A 19,387-nucleotide genomic window follows, 5' to 3' on the forward strand; every position below is an offset into this window, starting at 1 on the left:
CAGTACATAAGGTTTCGGGGCTAACCAACAGCTTCATAAACCAATGATACCCTACCGTCTCAATGGCACAACCAGTCAAGATGTATCATAAACTGGAAGGCGGGATTTCACGTGACCTTGAATGTAATGTTTTAAGACGTGATATTATTGCTTGAAATCTAATAAATGTGATAACATATAAATACTGTATCATGCCTGTTCAAGGAGTCAGCGATATTAATTATAGAAACAAAGCAACATTGTGCATGTTGTTATTAAGAGTGGTTATCTGAAAATATACTGTATAGTAAGAACAGATACAATTATTTTTGATTGGTGATCAGTGTGCTATAGGGTCTGAAAGAAAACTGTGCGTGTAGGCCTTCCCAAAGAAAGTGACTTGGCATTGTAACATGGCACCACATTAAATTGGTATGAAACTGACCTGTAGTTTGAACATAAGGCAGGTTATTGCTGTGATATAATAAAATCGTTCCAAATGTTTACCAGTGTTACTGTAAAAGACAACCAATCAGATTTGTTTAAACAAATAAACTGCTTTAAAGGAGGAGTTCACCCAAAAAAATGACTTATTTTCTATCAATTGCACACCCCATGAAGCCTTGAATTCATGGATTTATTTTAGTTTTTGTGGCATTCCTAAGCCAATCATTTGATGACCGGGTGTGTATCCGGTAGGAGACACAAATACTGCTTTGTGTCTCCTACCGGATACATTAGCGGGTAGGAGACGGGAATCAAATTATTGGCTTAGGAAAGCCACAAAAACAAAAATAAATCCATGGATTCAAGGCTTCATGGGGTGTGCAATTGATAGAAAATAAGTCATTTTTTGGGTGAACTACTCCTTTAAGTTTGTGGAGATTTCATTCAGGGCACCTGGCTAGACTACAGAATAACTCAATGGAAGCATTTTGGCTCAGATGGTCCATGCTCTATAATGCACTTACAGTATACAGTATGTGACTGTGTGCACGTGACGTGTGTGTTTGTGCATTGTACAAGAGTACTGCAGAATTAGAAAATGACACTTGCATACTCCATACTGTATGTCAAAATCAGGTTCTTTTGGTGAAAGATAATAAACAATAACCATGCAACCTTTGACTTATATGTGTTTAACTGAATATAAGCTTTGAACTAAAGCTACATTACACAAGTACAACCGTGTGTGTGTGTGTGTGTGTGTGTGTGTGTGTGTGTGTGTGTGTGTGTGTGTGTGTGTGTGTGTGTCTCGCTGGCATGACAAAGAACTGAAAGTTCCAAACTACAGTAGCTAAATATTGCTGTTTCAGCTGTTATAGGCAGTTTGTCTGTGTGAAGGTGCTATATGTATCCTTAGGTGCCCATGTCTAACCCCGTTACATTTGTTTCCCTGTAAATGTATATTCATTTGTGGATTCAAATGAAGAATTAAAATGTGTGTGTGTGTGCTTGAAAAACTGCTCAGATTTTGAATGCTATCTGTTCTTTATTTACACCTCATATATGTCATGTTTGTTCATGTGCAATTCATTTTGCATAGTTGCCATGACAGAATGAGTCTATACATGAGCTGATTGTTACTTTGTTTCTTTGAAAAATTGTTAGCATGAAAATTCTCTTTTTGGCAAGCGGCACTGTCATGAGATGGAGTGTAAATTAGGCACAACAGTTCAGGAGTGTTTGTTTGATAATTTGCAGAGCCCTTTTTCATTGTCATAACTTTAGCCAATGAGTTTCAAATGGTACAAGGTCAAGGCTCAGTAAATCCAATTTTGTGGGTATATTTAGGACATTTCCTCTTTTCAGTTTAATTACACTTCAATCACTTCAGCTCTCTTGGTTGGATAACAGGCCAATGCACAATTATAACAATCCCCTAATTCACAGTGCACTGGTTATGTGCACCACTGATTACATTTCAACACGGCTAAAGAAAGTGGGGCTGTTTACTCCTGCATTTGACAGACACAACCAGGCATGAGTCTACAGTAGTGATTCTCAACCTTTTTTAATTTAAAGCCCCTCAACCTTTTCTTAATTTCAAGCCCCTCAACCTTTTTTAATTCCAAGCCCCTCAAGTCTGATATACATCTCTGGGAACCCAATCTACAATGTAAAATCCTGACGGTTTAACTCTGAGAGTGCGCAAATGGAACCAAATAGACCCACGAGCTAGGGCTTTCACCAACTTTTTTTTTTATAGGTCTAATTTCAACTATAGTCATACCTGTACAGTTTTCTTTTTAAAATGACAAACATTATAGACGGAACATAATAGTGTAATGCGTTAATGAAATACAATTTCATTAACTCTCAGCCGCCGCACATAGCATTGATTGTGTAGGGGACCGTGAAGAAGTTGGGTTTCAGGTTGGTTATCCACCCAGTTGGATAATATGCAGCTGGGTGAATATCCAACCTGAAACTAACTTCAGACGGTGTGAAGGGGCCAGTGTTGCGTTAAAGTCTTTTCCCGGGTCTTATCAGAATCTAGTTGTATAAAAATATAACATTGTAGCGAACACAGCAGCAGGTGAGGGCGGCCCCAGCTAAACAACAGGCCGCTCGACGTTTGTTTGTATGGAAGTATTTCACTGAAGATGTGGACAAAAACAACGGTGGAGTGTTTGTGTAGCTAGGCCAGTAACCTCGCGTCACCAGTCTTTCCACCTCGGAGGAAAGCCTGGTATGCGTTACTAAAGACCCGTGTGATCCGGTCTAGGCCACACCTACTGAAAAAAAAAAGAATTCTCTTTCCGGATTGTGCCGATCCGGTTTTGCGGTGCCGCTTTTGTTTTATGATCCGGTCGGGAGTGGAAGTAACCCTACGTCACCAGGCGTGTCAACCGCATCTATTTGGTTTCTACATGAAGCTATCAAACATTTAGCTGGGACCCCCTGGAACCCCCTCAAGACGCCATCTTATGAACTAATGATGGCAAAAGAAAGTGAGGTTGTTTACTCCAGGAACCTAGTCTACATTGCGCTTGTGTGTGCACATAAAGTCTCTGTGTGTGTACGCCGTGTACTACGCACGTGCGTGTGTGCGTGGGGAGGGGGGGGGTGTGTGTGTGTGTGTGTGTGTGTGTGCGCGTGGTCGTGTGTGGTCGTGTGTGGTCGTGAGTGTGCTAAGACTTATTGACAGCTGTCACCTTCTCCATGAGTTGACGGAGCTGCCTGCTGCGTGGGTCGCGGTTACACATGTTCTGGGCGGGTGCGACCACGGTACAGATACACTTCCCATCTGCATCCTGGGCAGAACTGTAGATTTGCCAGCCTTCTTCTGGGCTCGGGTACAATGCCTGCAGAGAGACGGAACAACATGTCATTTAGACACGGAGAGAAGCTTTAGTACTGCTCTCACTTGTTTTGAATTCGCTTTTCAAAATACACGGCCAGACAAAATGCCTTGTGGCGGCAATGAGACACTTCAGCGCACTCGCATCGTCATAATCAATGTGATGTGAAATGCCTAGCTTCAAAATCATCTTTTGAGACTATAATTCATTTGTGTTCACTTCATAGTATTTTTAGCAGTTGTCTTGAGATTCAAAGGCACACTCTCCCCATGCTGTCACCAATGGTTAGACACAAAAACTCAGTTTGTGATCGTTGTGCCAACACATTGCTTTCCCCAATAAGCACTGAATGGTAATTGATTTCTCAACTATTCTTAGTCTTATTTTGGCATTAATGAGAGAGAGAGAGAGAGAGAGAGAGAGAGAGAGAGAGAGAGAAAACAGTACAGTGAACTCCTCAGCGTTATGTCTGAAAGGGTAAAAACAGACCTTCATACAGGTCAAGTGTTTTACTGTGTAGGGAATTGAGAGGTGCGGAGGTTACACAGGCGGTCAGGAAGGGATAACAGACCAATCTTTGGGAGAAAATAACGGAAATAGAGAGTGCCTTGGCCCTAATACTAGTCGGCTGGGGCGCTGGCGTGACAAACCACAAAGGCGTGAAAGAAGACAACAGCGTGGCAGAGATGGAGTAACAGATAGATGGAGAGTGAAGAAAGACAAAGAAAGATTGGGCGACAAAAGAGGATTACAAAGGGGAGAAGGAGATGGAGGGATCAGGGAAGCCTGCGTGAAAGCACAGGATCTAATCAGTTTGGACACAGAAAGGAAATGGAGCCGCTTGGGATCGATAACGCTGCTCTTTACCCGTGGGGGGAGGGGAGGGGCTGAAAGGATAGATGTCTCTCTCTGGCTAATCCAATCAAAAGTAGTGCAGTGTGCCTGCAAGCACACGTGCATAGGCGCACGCACGCACATGCACGCACGCGCGCACACTACGCTCACTCACAATAATTTGCACGCCATTTCTGTAGACATCTGTCCGTTCACACACTGTACGCACACTTGCAGAAATATAAGTGCACACCCAAGGCAGACACACACACACACACACACACACACACACACACACACACTCACACTCACACTCACACTCACACACGAGCGAGAGGAGGAGAGAGAGAATATAAAATTGTAATGAAAGTGAGAGCAGCCATTTCAGTGATGAAACTGAAGAATCCTGATAACAGAAGGGAAAAACAAGGAAACAATTCCTCCCAGCCCTGTTCTTCTTTGCTCAACTCTACTCCTTCTGTTACTCTTCTCTACTCCATTCTGTTACTCTTCTCTACTCTACTCCATTCTGTTCTACTCTACTCTACTCTGCTCTATTCTGCTCTACTCTACACTGCTCTACTCTACTACATTCTGTTACTTTTCTCTACTCTATTCCATTCTGTTCTACTCTACACTGCTCTACTCTACCCCATTCTGTTCTACTCTACTCTTCTCTACACTACTCAACTCTACTCCATTCTGTTCTACTCTACCCCATTCTGTTCTGTTCTACTCTACTCTACTCTATTCTGTTTTACTATACTCTAATCTGTTCTACTCTACTCTGTTCAACTAATTTGTACGTTCTTTTCTACTCTAATGTGTTCTACTATACTCTGTTCTGTTCTACCCTACTCTGTTATTCTGTTTTACTCTACACTTATTCTGTTCAACTCTGTACTACTATACTATGTTCTACTATATGCTGTATTACTATACCTGTTCTACCCTATTTTGTTCTACTCTTGTTTTGTACCACTCTGCTCTGAGCAGTGCTGTGCTGCTCAGGTAGGGGGGAGATGCGGATCAGATTAAAATGTCTTGGGGGACAGGCAGGCTATGTGATTGGGGTATAAAGTAGCAACCACCCTGCGAGCCAATGTGCTCACTGTCACATCTCGTCACTCTCGCCAATCCCCCATACCTCACCCCGCCTTCTCCTCTCCTGCACTCTCAATCTTTCTCTACATCTTCCCCCTGCTCTTAAGTTTGAATGATTTTTAATACTGCCTGCCAAATGTGCCCTAAATGATGCATCATGGGAAGCAATACCGTTTCTTTCCATTTTGTTAGGAGATGTGAAAACCCGTCAGTATCCTGACACCACTAGCATGTTTAAAACAATAATGATAAAACTCGTCATTTTTGCCTCACCCGGTTGCCAGTCAATACGAATCATGTGGCTTACTGGCTGAGTGAATGACTCCACATTGTTGATACAGATTTATTTGCCCGACTACCCATTGCTGAATCACGCATCATATATACAACCAAATATAACATAGGCTTTGCCATGCGTGCGTTATCGGTTCTGTAGTGCAGTGGACTGGTTCTCAACCTTTTTAGGCTGTGACCCCCCAAAATAGCCATATTTGTACTGGGGACCCCCCACCCTGATAAGCACTTGGAATTGGAGGAGTTGAGGCACCACATTTAGTGTGACTCGGTTCCACAGATAAATATTGTGAAAATAGCAAATCTTATAATCTATAGCTAAAATGTCCAAATTGAGAATCTAGCCCCACCTGAAGAATTATACTTTTATCCATATTGAGAGTGAATGACAGGTAGGCCTACAGACGATCACAAATCAGGCAGTGGGGTGCATTGTGGCGCTGACTATTCACCCACACTCCCCAGGATGGCCCTACTAATCACACGAGCAATCAATTTCTTAAATTAGCCTTTGATTATGTGCTGGCCTCGCCCTTCATCTAATAGCTTAGAAAGAAATTGGCCTGAGGCCAAACATACTTGCAGACCCCTGCTTTACATACTGTAATGCTTCTATAGCAAGTGTTTAACTTTATACATGAAATGTTAGCTAGAGCTAAATAACGCTAGCTGCCGTTACCTAACATAACGTACCGTAACCTTAACAAGTTAACATAATTGATGGTATTTAGCACTCTGTATGCACAATAGTGCTTCTTGCAAACAGGTGTCTACTTTTGTAAATGGACAATAACTGCAGTTCCCCCTGCAATACTCTCCTCAGACGACTCATATCAAGGGGAGATTCCTGAACCAAATATACTGTATATTAGGCTCATCTCTGTAAAAACCTGTTACTATCTTCTGCCCATGAACCAGTTTCAATCATATTTTGACCACTAAACGTTCTGCAGCTTATATATGTATGTCTTCATAATCTTGCATGACACAGTCAATTACAGATGGACAATGTAGGTCCATCCACAACTGAAATGCAACCCTATGCTGTCCCATGTCCTGGTCACAGGTGAAAAATCCATGAAACCCATTGGGCCCTATCTTGCACCCGGTACAAATGGCCGTCATTGCTAATTTCCAACTGACGCAGCTGTAATTTTTATGCCCAGCTCCCACGTTGTGAATGTACTTGCGCCATGGTAGATGACATTTCTGAGGGTCTCCACATCGAGGTTGAAAAAATAATTAATGATCCGGGCTAAATAGTCAATATTGCATTGGAGAGAGCCTTTTTTTTCTTTGCATGGAAACGAGTGGTTAGGAGAGAGGGAGGGAGAAAAAGAAAGGGAGAGAGAGAGAGATTTATTTCAATTAACAGCCTACAATTGATTGCTGATAGAATATTATTTTCAAATACCTCTCGTCCTCTAAGACTGTCGTGAACCCATTAGCCTCATGGCTTTCTTTATCTGTCTCTGCTCAATGGACAGCAGTAACAGTCATCAAAATCCTTTTTGGAGCTTTAACGCAAAGACATACGTGAGCTTCTCTGTCATGCTTTAATAGGTGGTTTAAATAAAGAACGTAACTGAGAATGAGCGTGTGGTTATTAAGTTGATATGTCAAGATATCATGGATGTGTCTTGGACATAAATGAGGAGACGTCGCTGGAGGAAGCTTCTGTGCATCCCCCCTCTCCTGAAATCATTATACTGTATCACATCATTAATGCTGCTAGATGGTTGCACACTTTTCCTCTGCAGAAAATATTCCCGTCCCCCAACTTCCTGAATCCGTCACAAACTGTAAATAAATAGCAATGCGCCAACTCAACACACCTAGCCTTTAAAGGGAAACTCCGGTTTATCTAATTTATGTTACGCCCCAAAACACCCATTCAGAGACTACAACCCCTTTTCACCTAGCGCTAATATTTGCACCCAGATAATGCATCGTTTAACTAGCTAAATTGGAGGTGGAAACACCCTCAACACAATTGTGTTGTGCATTTTAGCATATGGTACATTGTCTAAATAGGGCCCATTAAGTTCCTTAGGCATACAGTACTCAAAGTGCTCAATAAACTCATAGTACAAAAGTTTACCACTATGTTAGACATAGTATTAATGTAGCCTACACACATTGTTGTACATTAGCCTAAACATAATTCACCAACACAGATATTGCCACTTGCATGTATCTGGGTTTGGCTTAACTAGGCTTGCATGTTCTTGTTTGTAGGCTAGCTATTTAGCTAAATAACAGCAGTTTCCTTGATAGTTTCTGTCTATAACCTACAGCTAAAGCAACAGGCTTAATACCGCAGTCAGAAATCAGCTCAAATATTTAAGGTCAAGCGACAAGCGTGACAATGTTTGCCACGCCAAATTTCTTAACACTTTACATTTATATTTTATATTATTCAAGGTGTAGTGAGCAGGCTCATACAATAGAATAACCACGCATCTAGTTAGGGTAATTGAATCCACAGTGGGGGTAATGGTATTCATTTCTCATTTGTAATTCATATACATTTCGCATCTGAGATAATATCTCAGCGTGAGTGAATATGTGCAGATGCACACGAGTGACTTTTGATGGAATTGATTGCTCCTCAGGTTAATTATCTTTCCATAATTCTTTACTACAGAAGTGTGTTGCTGAGTGCCTGCCTACTCAGTCTATGCAGTGGTCTGAACGACATCTTATACCAGTGAGGGCTTCTTTTATCATTGAGCTTCTTTCTGCTTCTTTCTGTTCTGATGTGATGCAATCCAGCATCAGATCAGAACAGAAGGCTGTTCGGTGGAGGGATGACAGAAGTCTGTAGAGGACGTAGTTCATATGAACATGGTTTCAGTGAAGGAGAAGACAAAAGAGAATCATCTCAAAGGGAAAAGTCTCCAAACTTTTCTCCAAACCACATCTGACTGACTATATTATTCTGCCTTGGCCTGCAGGGAAGATGCTCTCCCTTGGTCTGATTCTCGACGTACCTCTCACTCACTGTCAGGACCTCTCATCTGTGTGTCTATGTATGTGTGTGTGTGTGTGTGTGTGTGTGTGTGTGTGTGTGTGTGTGTGTGTGTGTGTGTGTGCATGTGTGCGTTCGCACGTGTGTGACTGTATTAAAATCCACAGTAACATCCTCAATGTTAATTTTAATCTGATATTGTAAAAAGTGACACAAATGGACCCTTTACACTCAAATGAACACATGATTTTACTAGGAGTGTCATATGTGTGCGTGCTAGAACATTTTGCATACACGCTATAACAATGTGCATGTGTTTACAAATTCAGACCATATGCTCTCTTGCTTTTTGAACTGCGGGTCTGCGGCTGCTCATTACTGGTGTTAACCTGCTCTGTGCTAACATGTGGAGGTTAGCTTGTGTCAAAGTGCAAACCCCGGTTTACTAGCCATGTTGTGCTCCGTCATGCATTAAATAACACTGCAAACCGTCCATACATGTGGAGGAGGGCTGCCCACGCACCAGATACTCACTTTTTGAATACGAAACAGTCTCAGGAATGAATGTACGAGTGCACATCAATATTTCATATAGCTATCAACTTGAACTCCAGACATAGTTTGAGTCACTCTGTCTTCGCCGCATATGGGCAGTGGGCACAGACAGTAATATGTGGAAGTTCAAAAAAGGTTATATTTGAGCCATGTATGAATTACTGTACATGCGAGTATCTCCATTACCATACAGTATAAATATTCTTATTTCTCCCCATGGTCATGCGCTTCATTTGCAATCAGGAGAGAGCATTTATCAGCTTCTTTTTTTATAGTGTTCCAGTTCCAATTTTCTTTTTTTGTCATCACTTCCAATTTCACTTGTTTAATCTGTATCCTGTTTGAGTTCTCTATCCTGATTGGATAAAATTGCTATCCCGGCCTGAAAATACCTTTTCTGTTCAATAAGAGACATGGAGATTTTAACCAAAGAAAATTTACCCTACCTTTAAGATTTTCGTGTGTTGAAAATGTGAACATTTCTGATTATTTCTGATTATTTTCAGACAATAAATAAATGTAAATAAATGTGTAGGCTATACACTGTATATATATTTAACCTATAATGAAATACCCAAAATAGGGATGCCAGGTTGAAAGTGGTTAAAAGAACTTGCTGCTGTAGTTTTCATGCTCACACATCCCCTCCTCCGCTCCTTAATGTTGCATAAATGCAGGGTAATTAAGAGCTTATTTAAATCGGCCACAATTTCATTACCACCCACCTATCCATTCTGCACTAACACACCCCACCCCGTATAATGGCAGCGTTGAGTGTAGGGGCCGGCCGAGCCAAATCTGACATTCAAATGCATTTACGCTTTACTCAGTGCCTGCTTGCAGAGATATCTATATTTCAGCCCCCGTAAGCAGCTGGCCTCTCACTGTAGGACTTGTCAGTTTACATATGTTTCACAACACTGGCTTATTTATATGAATATGATACTTATTATGATACTTTGTTCTGCTCTCTGCAGAGAACGGCTCATTGACAGAGGCTCGTAGCATCTCCCACCAGATATCTCATTAGTATGAGAACAAGAGTCTCCTTGGTATAGAAAGCAACCAGCAATAAATATGCAGGGATTCTGGAGAGTGGAATGGAGAATGGTGGAACATACCGTAGTTAAAGGGAGGTCAAGGCTGAGAAGATTACATTGAAATCTTGATGATGAGATAACTCTGAGAGAACATTGAACATTCGTACAGCGATAACAATGCTGCTAGCTGGCTATAGCACTTAAGGTTCAGGGGGGCTAATCCGCCCACAGATCGAAAACTGAGTTTTCAGGAAAGAAGGAAGCATATTGCAGCTTGCCGACCCGCAGACGGTTCCATTAGAAATGCTGGTGGGTGCGATTGAAATGAAAATGTGCAAGTACCAGATTTGAAACGCTTTTTGTGACACTCAAGGCTGCCAAAGCAAAAGCGCATTAGGAAAATGACGGCGGCAATGAAAACAACAGGAGATTGAGGGTGGAATTAAAAATCAATGGGGCTCAGACAGTTGGTGAAATGAAAACTACATCACTCTTAAGATGTCTGACGTGTTGCGGCCAGAGAGCGCCACCCTAGGGACTTCCTTGTCTGCCGTCCATGACAGTGCCTCGATAGGACTGGGCGTCTGAGACCCATGGCGACCCGGCACATCACACCGCTATAACCACAACCCTGCCCTGCTGCCACCCTCTCACTGCGACAGATAGAGACACAGACGGGGGGATGAGAATGAAGGACTTGTGGTTTAAGAAAGGCTGACAGTGAAGATACAGCCAAAAGGCTCTAATTTCAGTGAGAGGGAGGCAATTTCCTCTCACTTTCGTTCAAATGGCCAGGGATGTGCCCAGTCATAGTGCAGAATGACAGCTTCAGGGTCTGGTCTGCTGAGAGAGGAGAAGAGGAGATACTGTGGTCATTAGTAAGCTAAAAAAAAAAAAAGTAGGCCTATGTGTACAGAAAATAAATGATGACAAATGTTGTCCTCAGGTTCCTATATATACTGTGATAACAGTTCACTTACAGTAGGCTATAGTTAGGCCTAAATGTCCAATAGTAAGGCCTAATTTATACTTGGTTGCGCAGAATGCGAGCCCTATTTTATAGGCCTACTTTGTCGCATGAAAGTAGCGAAAATAGCAGATCTATAAGCCCACTACGCGACGCATTGTGATCGTGTAGATCGGTTATTTCCGGTGTACGATACTGGCACTATAATCAGTATAAAGGGGTTGACGTGACGGTGTCTTGTGTGCTTCAGGCCCTCTCCACCAGGACTGAAGGTTGGTGCTCTCAGAAGGACAAAGTAATAAATAGAGAAGATCTATGCGCCACTTCTGAATGAGTCAACCCACAGAAAATACTGGAGCACTCGATTTTCTTCAAACATTTTAATTCAGGTGGCAACAAACTGTAAAAAACAGATTATATACTGTATGTACATTTTTACACTCTCAAAATGAAGACTCAGGATTTTGTGTGTATCAAAAGACTGAGCCATGCCTACACCTCTACACATTGGCTGTAAAGCAAAAGAGCTCAGTACCTCAGTTTTACAAACAGCCTCGACGAACAAACTTCAATTCAGATTAGCCAATTAGGTGTTAGGGCCGGGGCACCGGTGTCGGGCTTCTCGCAGGACATAACTTCCTCCGGTGTTTCATTAGGCCGACCCTGTAAAGCCAGAGCTAAATGAGATCATAAATCTATAGCTCTCAACTTTACGAGCGTGACGGGAAGTCTATTACAACTTTCATAAGCAGCAGCACACAGAGGAAGCAAGCGGAAGATGGAGCGGGCGCTTTCATGTGGGAGAGAGCCGAACGAGCTCTCCACGGTCTTATTTATACCCGCTCAACGAAAAAATCGGTTATTTTCGTGAGCAACACAGTTGTGCACCAAAATCTAAATAAGCCCCAAGATATACAGCACCATGAAGGACAGAGACAATTAGAAGGAGGGGCGTGGGATCTAACAAAGGGTGTTGAAAGTGAGAACCGAGTGGCAGATGGAATGAACAGGATAAGACAAGAGGAGGTATCACTGTAGATCTCCTCTGCTATTCACTATACCTTCAACCTAAACAACTTAAGCTGCCACCCTATTCTCTCTCATTCTTTATCTCCCGCCCAGCATCTCACTTTCTATCTTTTCACGTCCCTCTTTCTTTTTGCAGTATGACGTGTGCTGCCAAGCTTCATAGCCTTCCGATGCTGCTTGCCTGCAGCAAAGCAACAACATCTGTCCCTGCTTGGTTGAGAAGCTCAGAGCCCCACTACGTTTATACAGCGGCCATAAGATCAGCTCCAATTTTCTAATGATCTGGCACAGATACAGTGCTTTTCCCCACTTTCCCCCCATCCCCCACCAATGCATGCACGCATACACACATTTTGCGCAGGCACATGCGGGTTGGTATACCTACAGTATTGTACACATGTGCAGACAAGGATCACCAAAATTATCTATTTGGGATTTACTTATTACCTATTATTTACATAATACTACAGTATGTGTGGACATTCTATATACTGCAGCAGACACACACACACACACACACACACACACACACACACACACACACACACACACACACACACACACACACACACACACGCCAGCTGTTGATCTTTAAAATACAACTCGTTGAAGTCAGTCCGTGGCCTCCCTTACTCCCGTGGAAAACAGATTACCACGACCAACACAGCATGGCTGCCAGTCAATAGTATGACTCACACACCTTCCTCTTCTACTCCTCCTCCTCCTCTGCCTCCTGCCTCTCTCCTACCCCTCCCTGCTCTATCACCACCTCCCTCTACGACTCCCGCTACCATCACCCTTCCGTTCTCTCCTCCCGCTGGCTTGGTACCTGTTGTGCCCTCACTGCAGTCTGCACCCCAGTCAAGAGGACGCGAGGGTGGGGATTTACAAAGCCTTACTGAAGGTTACTGAAGCTGGCTACTCAGCTGGGTGTCACTTGGAGCTTAGAGAACTGAGAGAACTGAGAGAGGGAGAGGGAGAGGGAGAGAGAGAGACTGAGACCAGTGTCTAGTGCAGTGGTTTTAAAAATGTTATTGCCCAAGCCCCAATGCACGCCAATGGGTAAGTCAAAATTTCAAGACAATTTTACTTGCAATTCAAGGTTTGTGAGCAAATTTATTTCCATTACAACGTAATCACATGCTGAAAATAGGAATGGCAGGGTGAAAGTGGTTCAAATCTATATATTTTATATAGAATTTGCTTCTGTATTGCACAAAGTACTGAGAAAGTAAAAAAAAAAAAAAAAGACAAACAATTATTAACATTTGTGTGTGTTTTTTATACAGTATAGTGCAATAATAATGCATTGTTGTCACAAAATTCCAATAAGGCACACCTGGACCAGTGTGTCGCCTTCGGCACACCGTTTTAGGAACTGCTGTTCTAAAGGTGATTTTCAGCCATGCTAGCTGGCTGGCCACCCACGGTGAAATGTAGTTGGCCTCCATTCTGCTGACAGTGTATGAAATAACTCTGATCATGACTGGTGCAAAAGTGGAGGGGGGACTGAGACTGAACCTAGCCAATTACAATGTGACCGTCCCTCTGGGTTATGGGATCTACACAATCGACGCGTCCGTCCGTGTTATGGCAACCATGTTGCTTAGAAACACAGCCGTCCCTTCGGTTTATGGGAGTGATGATATTGCTTGTAAACACAGCCCTCTCTGCAAGTTGCTTTGGTGACAAGCAAACATTAAGCAGCAAAATGCTACACAGTGCACCTTACAAATGAAATATTGTACAATGGGATTCTTGCCATTGGCGAGCTACGCGGATGCAGAGTACAAGTATTTTAGCCTGGTATATCTGGCATGTTCCTGTGCCCAGTGGTGGAAGAAGTACTGACATTTTTTACTTAAGTAAAAGTATCAATACCACAATGTAGAAATACTCTGTTACACCTGAACGGAAAGTAAAGGTCCGGAGTTCAAAATGTACTTATGAGTAAAAGTACAAAAGTATTGGCATCAAAATATACTTAAAGTACCAAAAGTAAAAGTACTCATTACTCAGTATGTCTCATTTCACACGTGCGTCATGTATAAAACTCTTTTGAAAATAGCAGATCGCTTTGCGACACGTTGTGAGCTTGTAGATCGGCTATTTTCAAATAGCCAAAGTGTATATATAGGGTTGAAGTGTTTAATGTATATTTTGTAATAATATTAAAAATCTTCAAAGTAACTAGAGTTTTCAAATAACTGTAGTGGAGTAAAAAGTACAGTATTTGTCTCTGAGATGTATAGTGGAGCAGAAGTAAAAGCATTGAAAATTGGAAATACTCCAGTAAAGTATAAATACCTCAAAATTGTACTTAAGTACTAGTACTTGAGTACATGTACTTAGTTACTTTACAGCACTGCCTGGGCCCCTGTCCAGCCCCTGTCCAGCTCTGGGCCCCCTGAATCCTTCAGCCCTTCCCCCCTTTACGGCGCCCATGCTTTGGTTTAACATTATCAAACTGCCAAATGTGAAATGTCAAAAGCCCAATTATTACTCAGCCCTCGGGTTCATCCTGCTACAGAGTTTTTGTAAAAATAAAAATCATATTAACCTAAAAAAAAAAAAACATATCTTGACCCCCACTGGTGTTCCAATTAACACTACTTTGCTCTCAACACTGCTTCAAATTTAATAGTCAGCAGAGGACAACCAAGGTCTGAACTCAAATAAACCTGTAAACATAAAAATTATAGCGCTCACATAAAAAAGCTGTGAGAGGGGTCGGTCAGTCTTTAAATCCAGCTTCATTAGATTGCATTGTGGAAGTGCTAAAGTTGACAGTTTTACACACACCAACAAACGTGGCCAAACGCTCCTCTGATTGCGGGAAATAGTTTATTTTCCTCTTCTGCCTCACTGCTTTCTTCAGAAATCAAAGTCAGTATTCTCTCATTTTATGTGTTCCTCTCTTCATCAAACTGGAACAGACTTGCGCGTACATCAGTACACCAGTGATTTTCAAAAAGTTTAATTTCAAGGACTCCCAGTTTGATATGCATATTAGGCCCCATTTTTATACAATCTTTATTTCAGGGACCACAATCTGCACAGTAAAATCCTCAGTGTCAATTTAACCAAATGTTTCCATTTGTATGCTCTCAGAGTTACAGACCCATTAGAGTCCATTTGGTTCCTAACTATCAATCATTTAGCTGGGATCCCCTCAAGGAAACCTGGGGGGTCCCGGACCCCACGTTGAGAACCAATGGTGCATACACAATCATATAAAAATATGAAGTATTTTGCACTATATGCTCTTATGCATTGTCCTATACATGCCATGCATACTTCATTTATTTCGCAGAGCATGCTTGTGCATACCACTCATATGCATGCACGTGCATTTGGATGGACATATACTGTAGTGTACACACACACAAGTACCAGCTATACATAACTGAAAAGAGCCAAAGAGTGCCCAGCTTGGCCTCGCCTTATAGCCAAACTGGTACCATTTAAGTGTGAGAGTTGCAGGGCTTCATTGACTCATTAAGAAACATGGTTTTGCACTATCCAGATGTGTTCAAGCATCCAGGCAATCTCGTGCCCACTTGGGTCACAGAAAGGCCCATATGAACTCTGTCAGATGTGTTCTTCTCAGCTGGTGGAAAGACGGGGGTAGAAAGCAAGTGAAGCAGAGTGTGATTCTAGCTCTGAGCAGTGGGAATATACTAGGACACATAGCATGCATGCATGGAAGATGCTCGCGTGAGGAGTAGTTTATCTCTTGGCGCACTGGTGCCTGTTTCAAGACCATCTCAAGCTTTGATAAGAGCTCCACACATTACGGCACTCACGATTGCTTCTAAGATCGTCTTGGGTAAACACCATCACAGAGTGAACTTAGTGAAGAATATTCCTGTGACTCCGAGGAAGCACTGTCCTGACATCACCCGTTCATAAACGTAATGTGAAATATTTGCCAAAGATTTAATGTGCATCGTCGCCTTTTGAATTCGACATAATGAGGTTTTCTGCGACAAGCCTTGAATTTGAAATGGTTCAGTGAGAGCTTGGAGAGAAAACAAAGTTCAGACGCAGCAAGTTAATGGCCTTCTCTTTGATTATCACACAAACAAAGAGGGGCTTCCTGACTGCATCCAGTTAAGAGGGATGCTATCAGGGCCATGCTGCTGAGGGAGGAAGTCCAATCACAACAACAGTCAGAGTAGCTGTGGGAGTAGATACTCTTCCCAACACTGTTCAATTATAGAGTTCAGCTTGGTAAATAATTCAGAAACACCTTATGCTTTGAAATCACTGCAGAGAATTGATCTTCAAGTTTTTATGTTGTTCTTCGAGACACATGCTGAGATTTTCAGACATTTAGAAAAAACTAAAACAAAACAAAAAAAACACAATTTCAGTGTGTTTGTAGCTGGATATGTCCCCACTCCCCAGACCTGACAGCAAGGCCAGCAATTCTAAAGTTAATATTCTCATGCTCACACTATGTTTCTCCAAGGGGTTCATAGTCCAATAATTCGTTGTTACAAAAAGTGGGGCGTAAATGCTTTCATGTGCAGCTATTAATGACAATGACAAGACCTTGAGGTAGAGTCTATTTCAGACAGATGGACCCACTACCCCAGAGATAATATAACTGAACAAACACACGAGACCCAAGCACACTCACGAAGACACGTGCATGCGTGCAGGGCATGCACGCACACATAGTGTACGTAGATCTACATGCACACACAGGCTCAATCATTTCAACTGAGCAAAGCATTTATTAATGGTAAAGACGCCATGCAAACACCCAAGATAGAAGCAACGGCCATCATTCAAAGCTAATGGTCTGGAAAATGCTAAACTCATTCCGCTGTTTGAGAGTCCTCACAGCCTGTCAACTGTGTCATATCTTCTGGATGCACACAAAAAGTCTGAGACACCCAAATAGCACAGAACATTCAGTGTGTGTGTGTGTGTGTGTGTGTGTGTGTGTGTGTGTGTGTGTGTGTGTGTGTGTGTGTGTGTGTGTGTTGTGTGTGTTGTGTGTGTGTGTGTGTGTGTGTGTGTGTATGTCCGCACTTATACGTGCATGCACACAAAAATATCTGTATCTCAACATACCTTAGCAATAGGCTCTATGCACAGCAGCCAAATTGGAAAGAAACAAGGCTTCTTCAATACTTCCTTCACAGGTGTTACCAATGACACTAATGGAGGCTCTGTTCCATTTTGTGTAGCACAGTGGTTCTCAAACGTTTTTATTTCAAGGACCCCCATAACTCTGAGAGTGTACAAATGGACGGCTCAATTCTTTCCATTTGTACACGCTCAGAGTAACACACCCGTAAGGGGCCATTTGGTACTCCCTCAAGGAACCACGAGGGTCCCTGGACCCCAATTTGAGACCCGCTGGTGTAGCAGAGTCTGTCCAGTGAGCCAACATGCATAATATCAGCACCCCGACTCTGTTTGACCAGAATGGAACAGAGCCTTCATTAGTCTCATTGGTAACATCTGTGAAGGAATTAAGGAATAGGCCCAATTTCTTTCCAATATGGCTGCTGTGCATAGAGCCTGCTTAACCATGAGCCCTAGCGTCCCATTCTGGGCACGTCATTAGGCGGACAATCTGACATTCTTCAAAAATAGATTATCTACAAGCTCACAATGAGTCGTAACGAGATGCCTTGTAGACGTGATGTAAAGGGTGGGGATCAAGTATGGATCCCTCAACAAAGTATAAGGGTTAACCCTCATAGCATATTCATCCTGTGGATGGACCAGGGGTAAAATGACACATTTAGGGTGCAAATTACAAGACAGTTTAGCCCCCTAATTGAGACTTTATCCCGCCCACGATGGAAGTTCAAATAAAAGGTGAAATCTTTTTAATACGTTTTCAAAAGTGCTTCCCCAGCCTTGTCTGAAGTAAAATTATAATACAATTTCAAAGAGTTTCTCGAAGTTGATAATTTGACAGCCTGAGCAACTCAAGCTCATTCATTTAGCACATTAATCATCAAGAGAGAATGTACTGTCTCTAGACAGGAAACCTTTCTTGTAATTTAAGTAAATAGAATTGTGTTAAATGCCTCATGGATTCTTTTGCCACGGCAATTGATTTTTGTCGTTTATCCCAAGTGCTGTTGAATTGGCGCTGTTGGGTGAAAATCGTATTACTCCAGTTTTGGTGATTTCATGTTTTAAAGTCATTTCAAGGATTACATTCTCCTCTTTGAGAAAATCCTATGGGATAAAACATGACTGACTGACTTACAATTAGAGATTGCTGTAGCGGTACGTATATTTAATTGAGTGAATTGTAGTTTACTATAATTGTATTTGTACTGTACTTAAATCCTTTATACTTTGTTAACCAAAGTCCCCCAGGGTCTATTCTAGGCACCCTACTTTCTTCCCTCTAGACAAATACTGCATCTTTGCCGAAAATAGCAGATCAACAAGCTTGTGATGCATTTTCAGCTTGTAGATCTTCTACTTTCACCCAATTTTCACTTCACAATAGGGACGCTAGGGTTCAAGTGGATGATGAAATAATGACCTCAGAAAATGTCAATGCATAAAATCAGTGGCTCTCAAAGTGGGCTCCGGGGACCCCCAGGGGCCCTTGAGGAGTTACGGGTCTGGAACCAAATGGGCTTTTGGTTCCATCTGTACACAGTCAGAGTTAAATTAACACTGAGGAGTTTATCGTGCAGATTCATTCGGGTCCCAGGGATAAAACTAAAAACTAAAAAAATCAAACAGGGGGGCCTTGAAATTAAAATGTTTGAGAACCACTGTTCTAAAAAAATAACGCACTACATAGATCTACTGTAACTGTAACCAACATACACCCCTCCCTCCTACCATCCCACCCCCCACCCCCATGATCTCCGAATCTGAACACCATCATTCCCAGTCTGTCGGTGACTGACAGCCAGGATCACTCTATACATCACTCAGAATGGCTCTCCACCCTCTACCTCCCCAACCCAAATATGATTTATACCGCCATCGCCCACCATTCAACCGTCCTCTGGCCGTCGCCATCACTCACGGTCACGCAGGCTCCCACAATTCACCATCATTACACTTAAAGAGATTCTCATAACACTGTAGACATAATTCACGCTAAATCGGCACCTTGCTGTCATGTGCATGTCTGCCATTATATTTCACTTGATGTTGTAGAGCCCATGAGGCTCCAGATTTTTTCTGTACAGGATTGGGAGGGTCTGCCAATCGCACACACCAGAGTGTTGATTCACCCCTCAGTGTTGAATTAACACTCCGGATTTTGCTGTGCACCTCCCCATGCCTACACCCCGCACTGAGATCATTC

General features: G+C 42.4%; 1 protein-coding gene across 2 annotated transcripts in view; it reads right to left on the reverse strand.

Annotated features, from left to right (window-relative positions):
- olfm2a (olfactomedin 2a) overlaps positions 1-19,387 on the reverse strand; it is a 73,729-nt gene that overhangs the window by 20,033 nt on the left and 34,309 nt on the right. For both annotated transcript variants that reach the window (XM_084072656.1, XM_084072655.1), the window contains exon 2: positions 3,138-3,287. In XM_084072656.1, the coding sequence (XP_083928782.1) occupies positions 3,138-3,287 (150 nt within the window). The remainder of the gene's footprint in view (positions 1-3,137; positions 3,288-19,387) is intronic.

This window comes from Gymnoscopelus microlampas (assembly GCF_963454915.1).
Source record: "Gymnoscopelus microlampas genome assembly, chromosome: 11".
Lineage (NCBI taxonomy): Eukaryota > Metazoa > Chordata > Actinopteri > Myctophiformes > Myctophidae > Gymnoscopelus > Gymnoscopelus microlampas.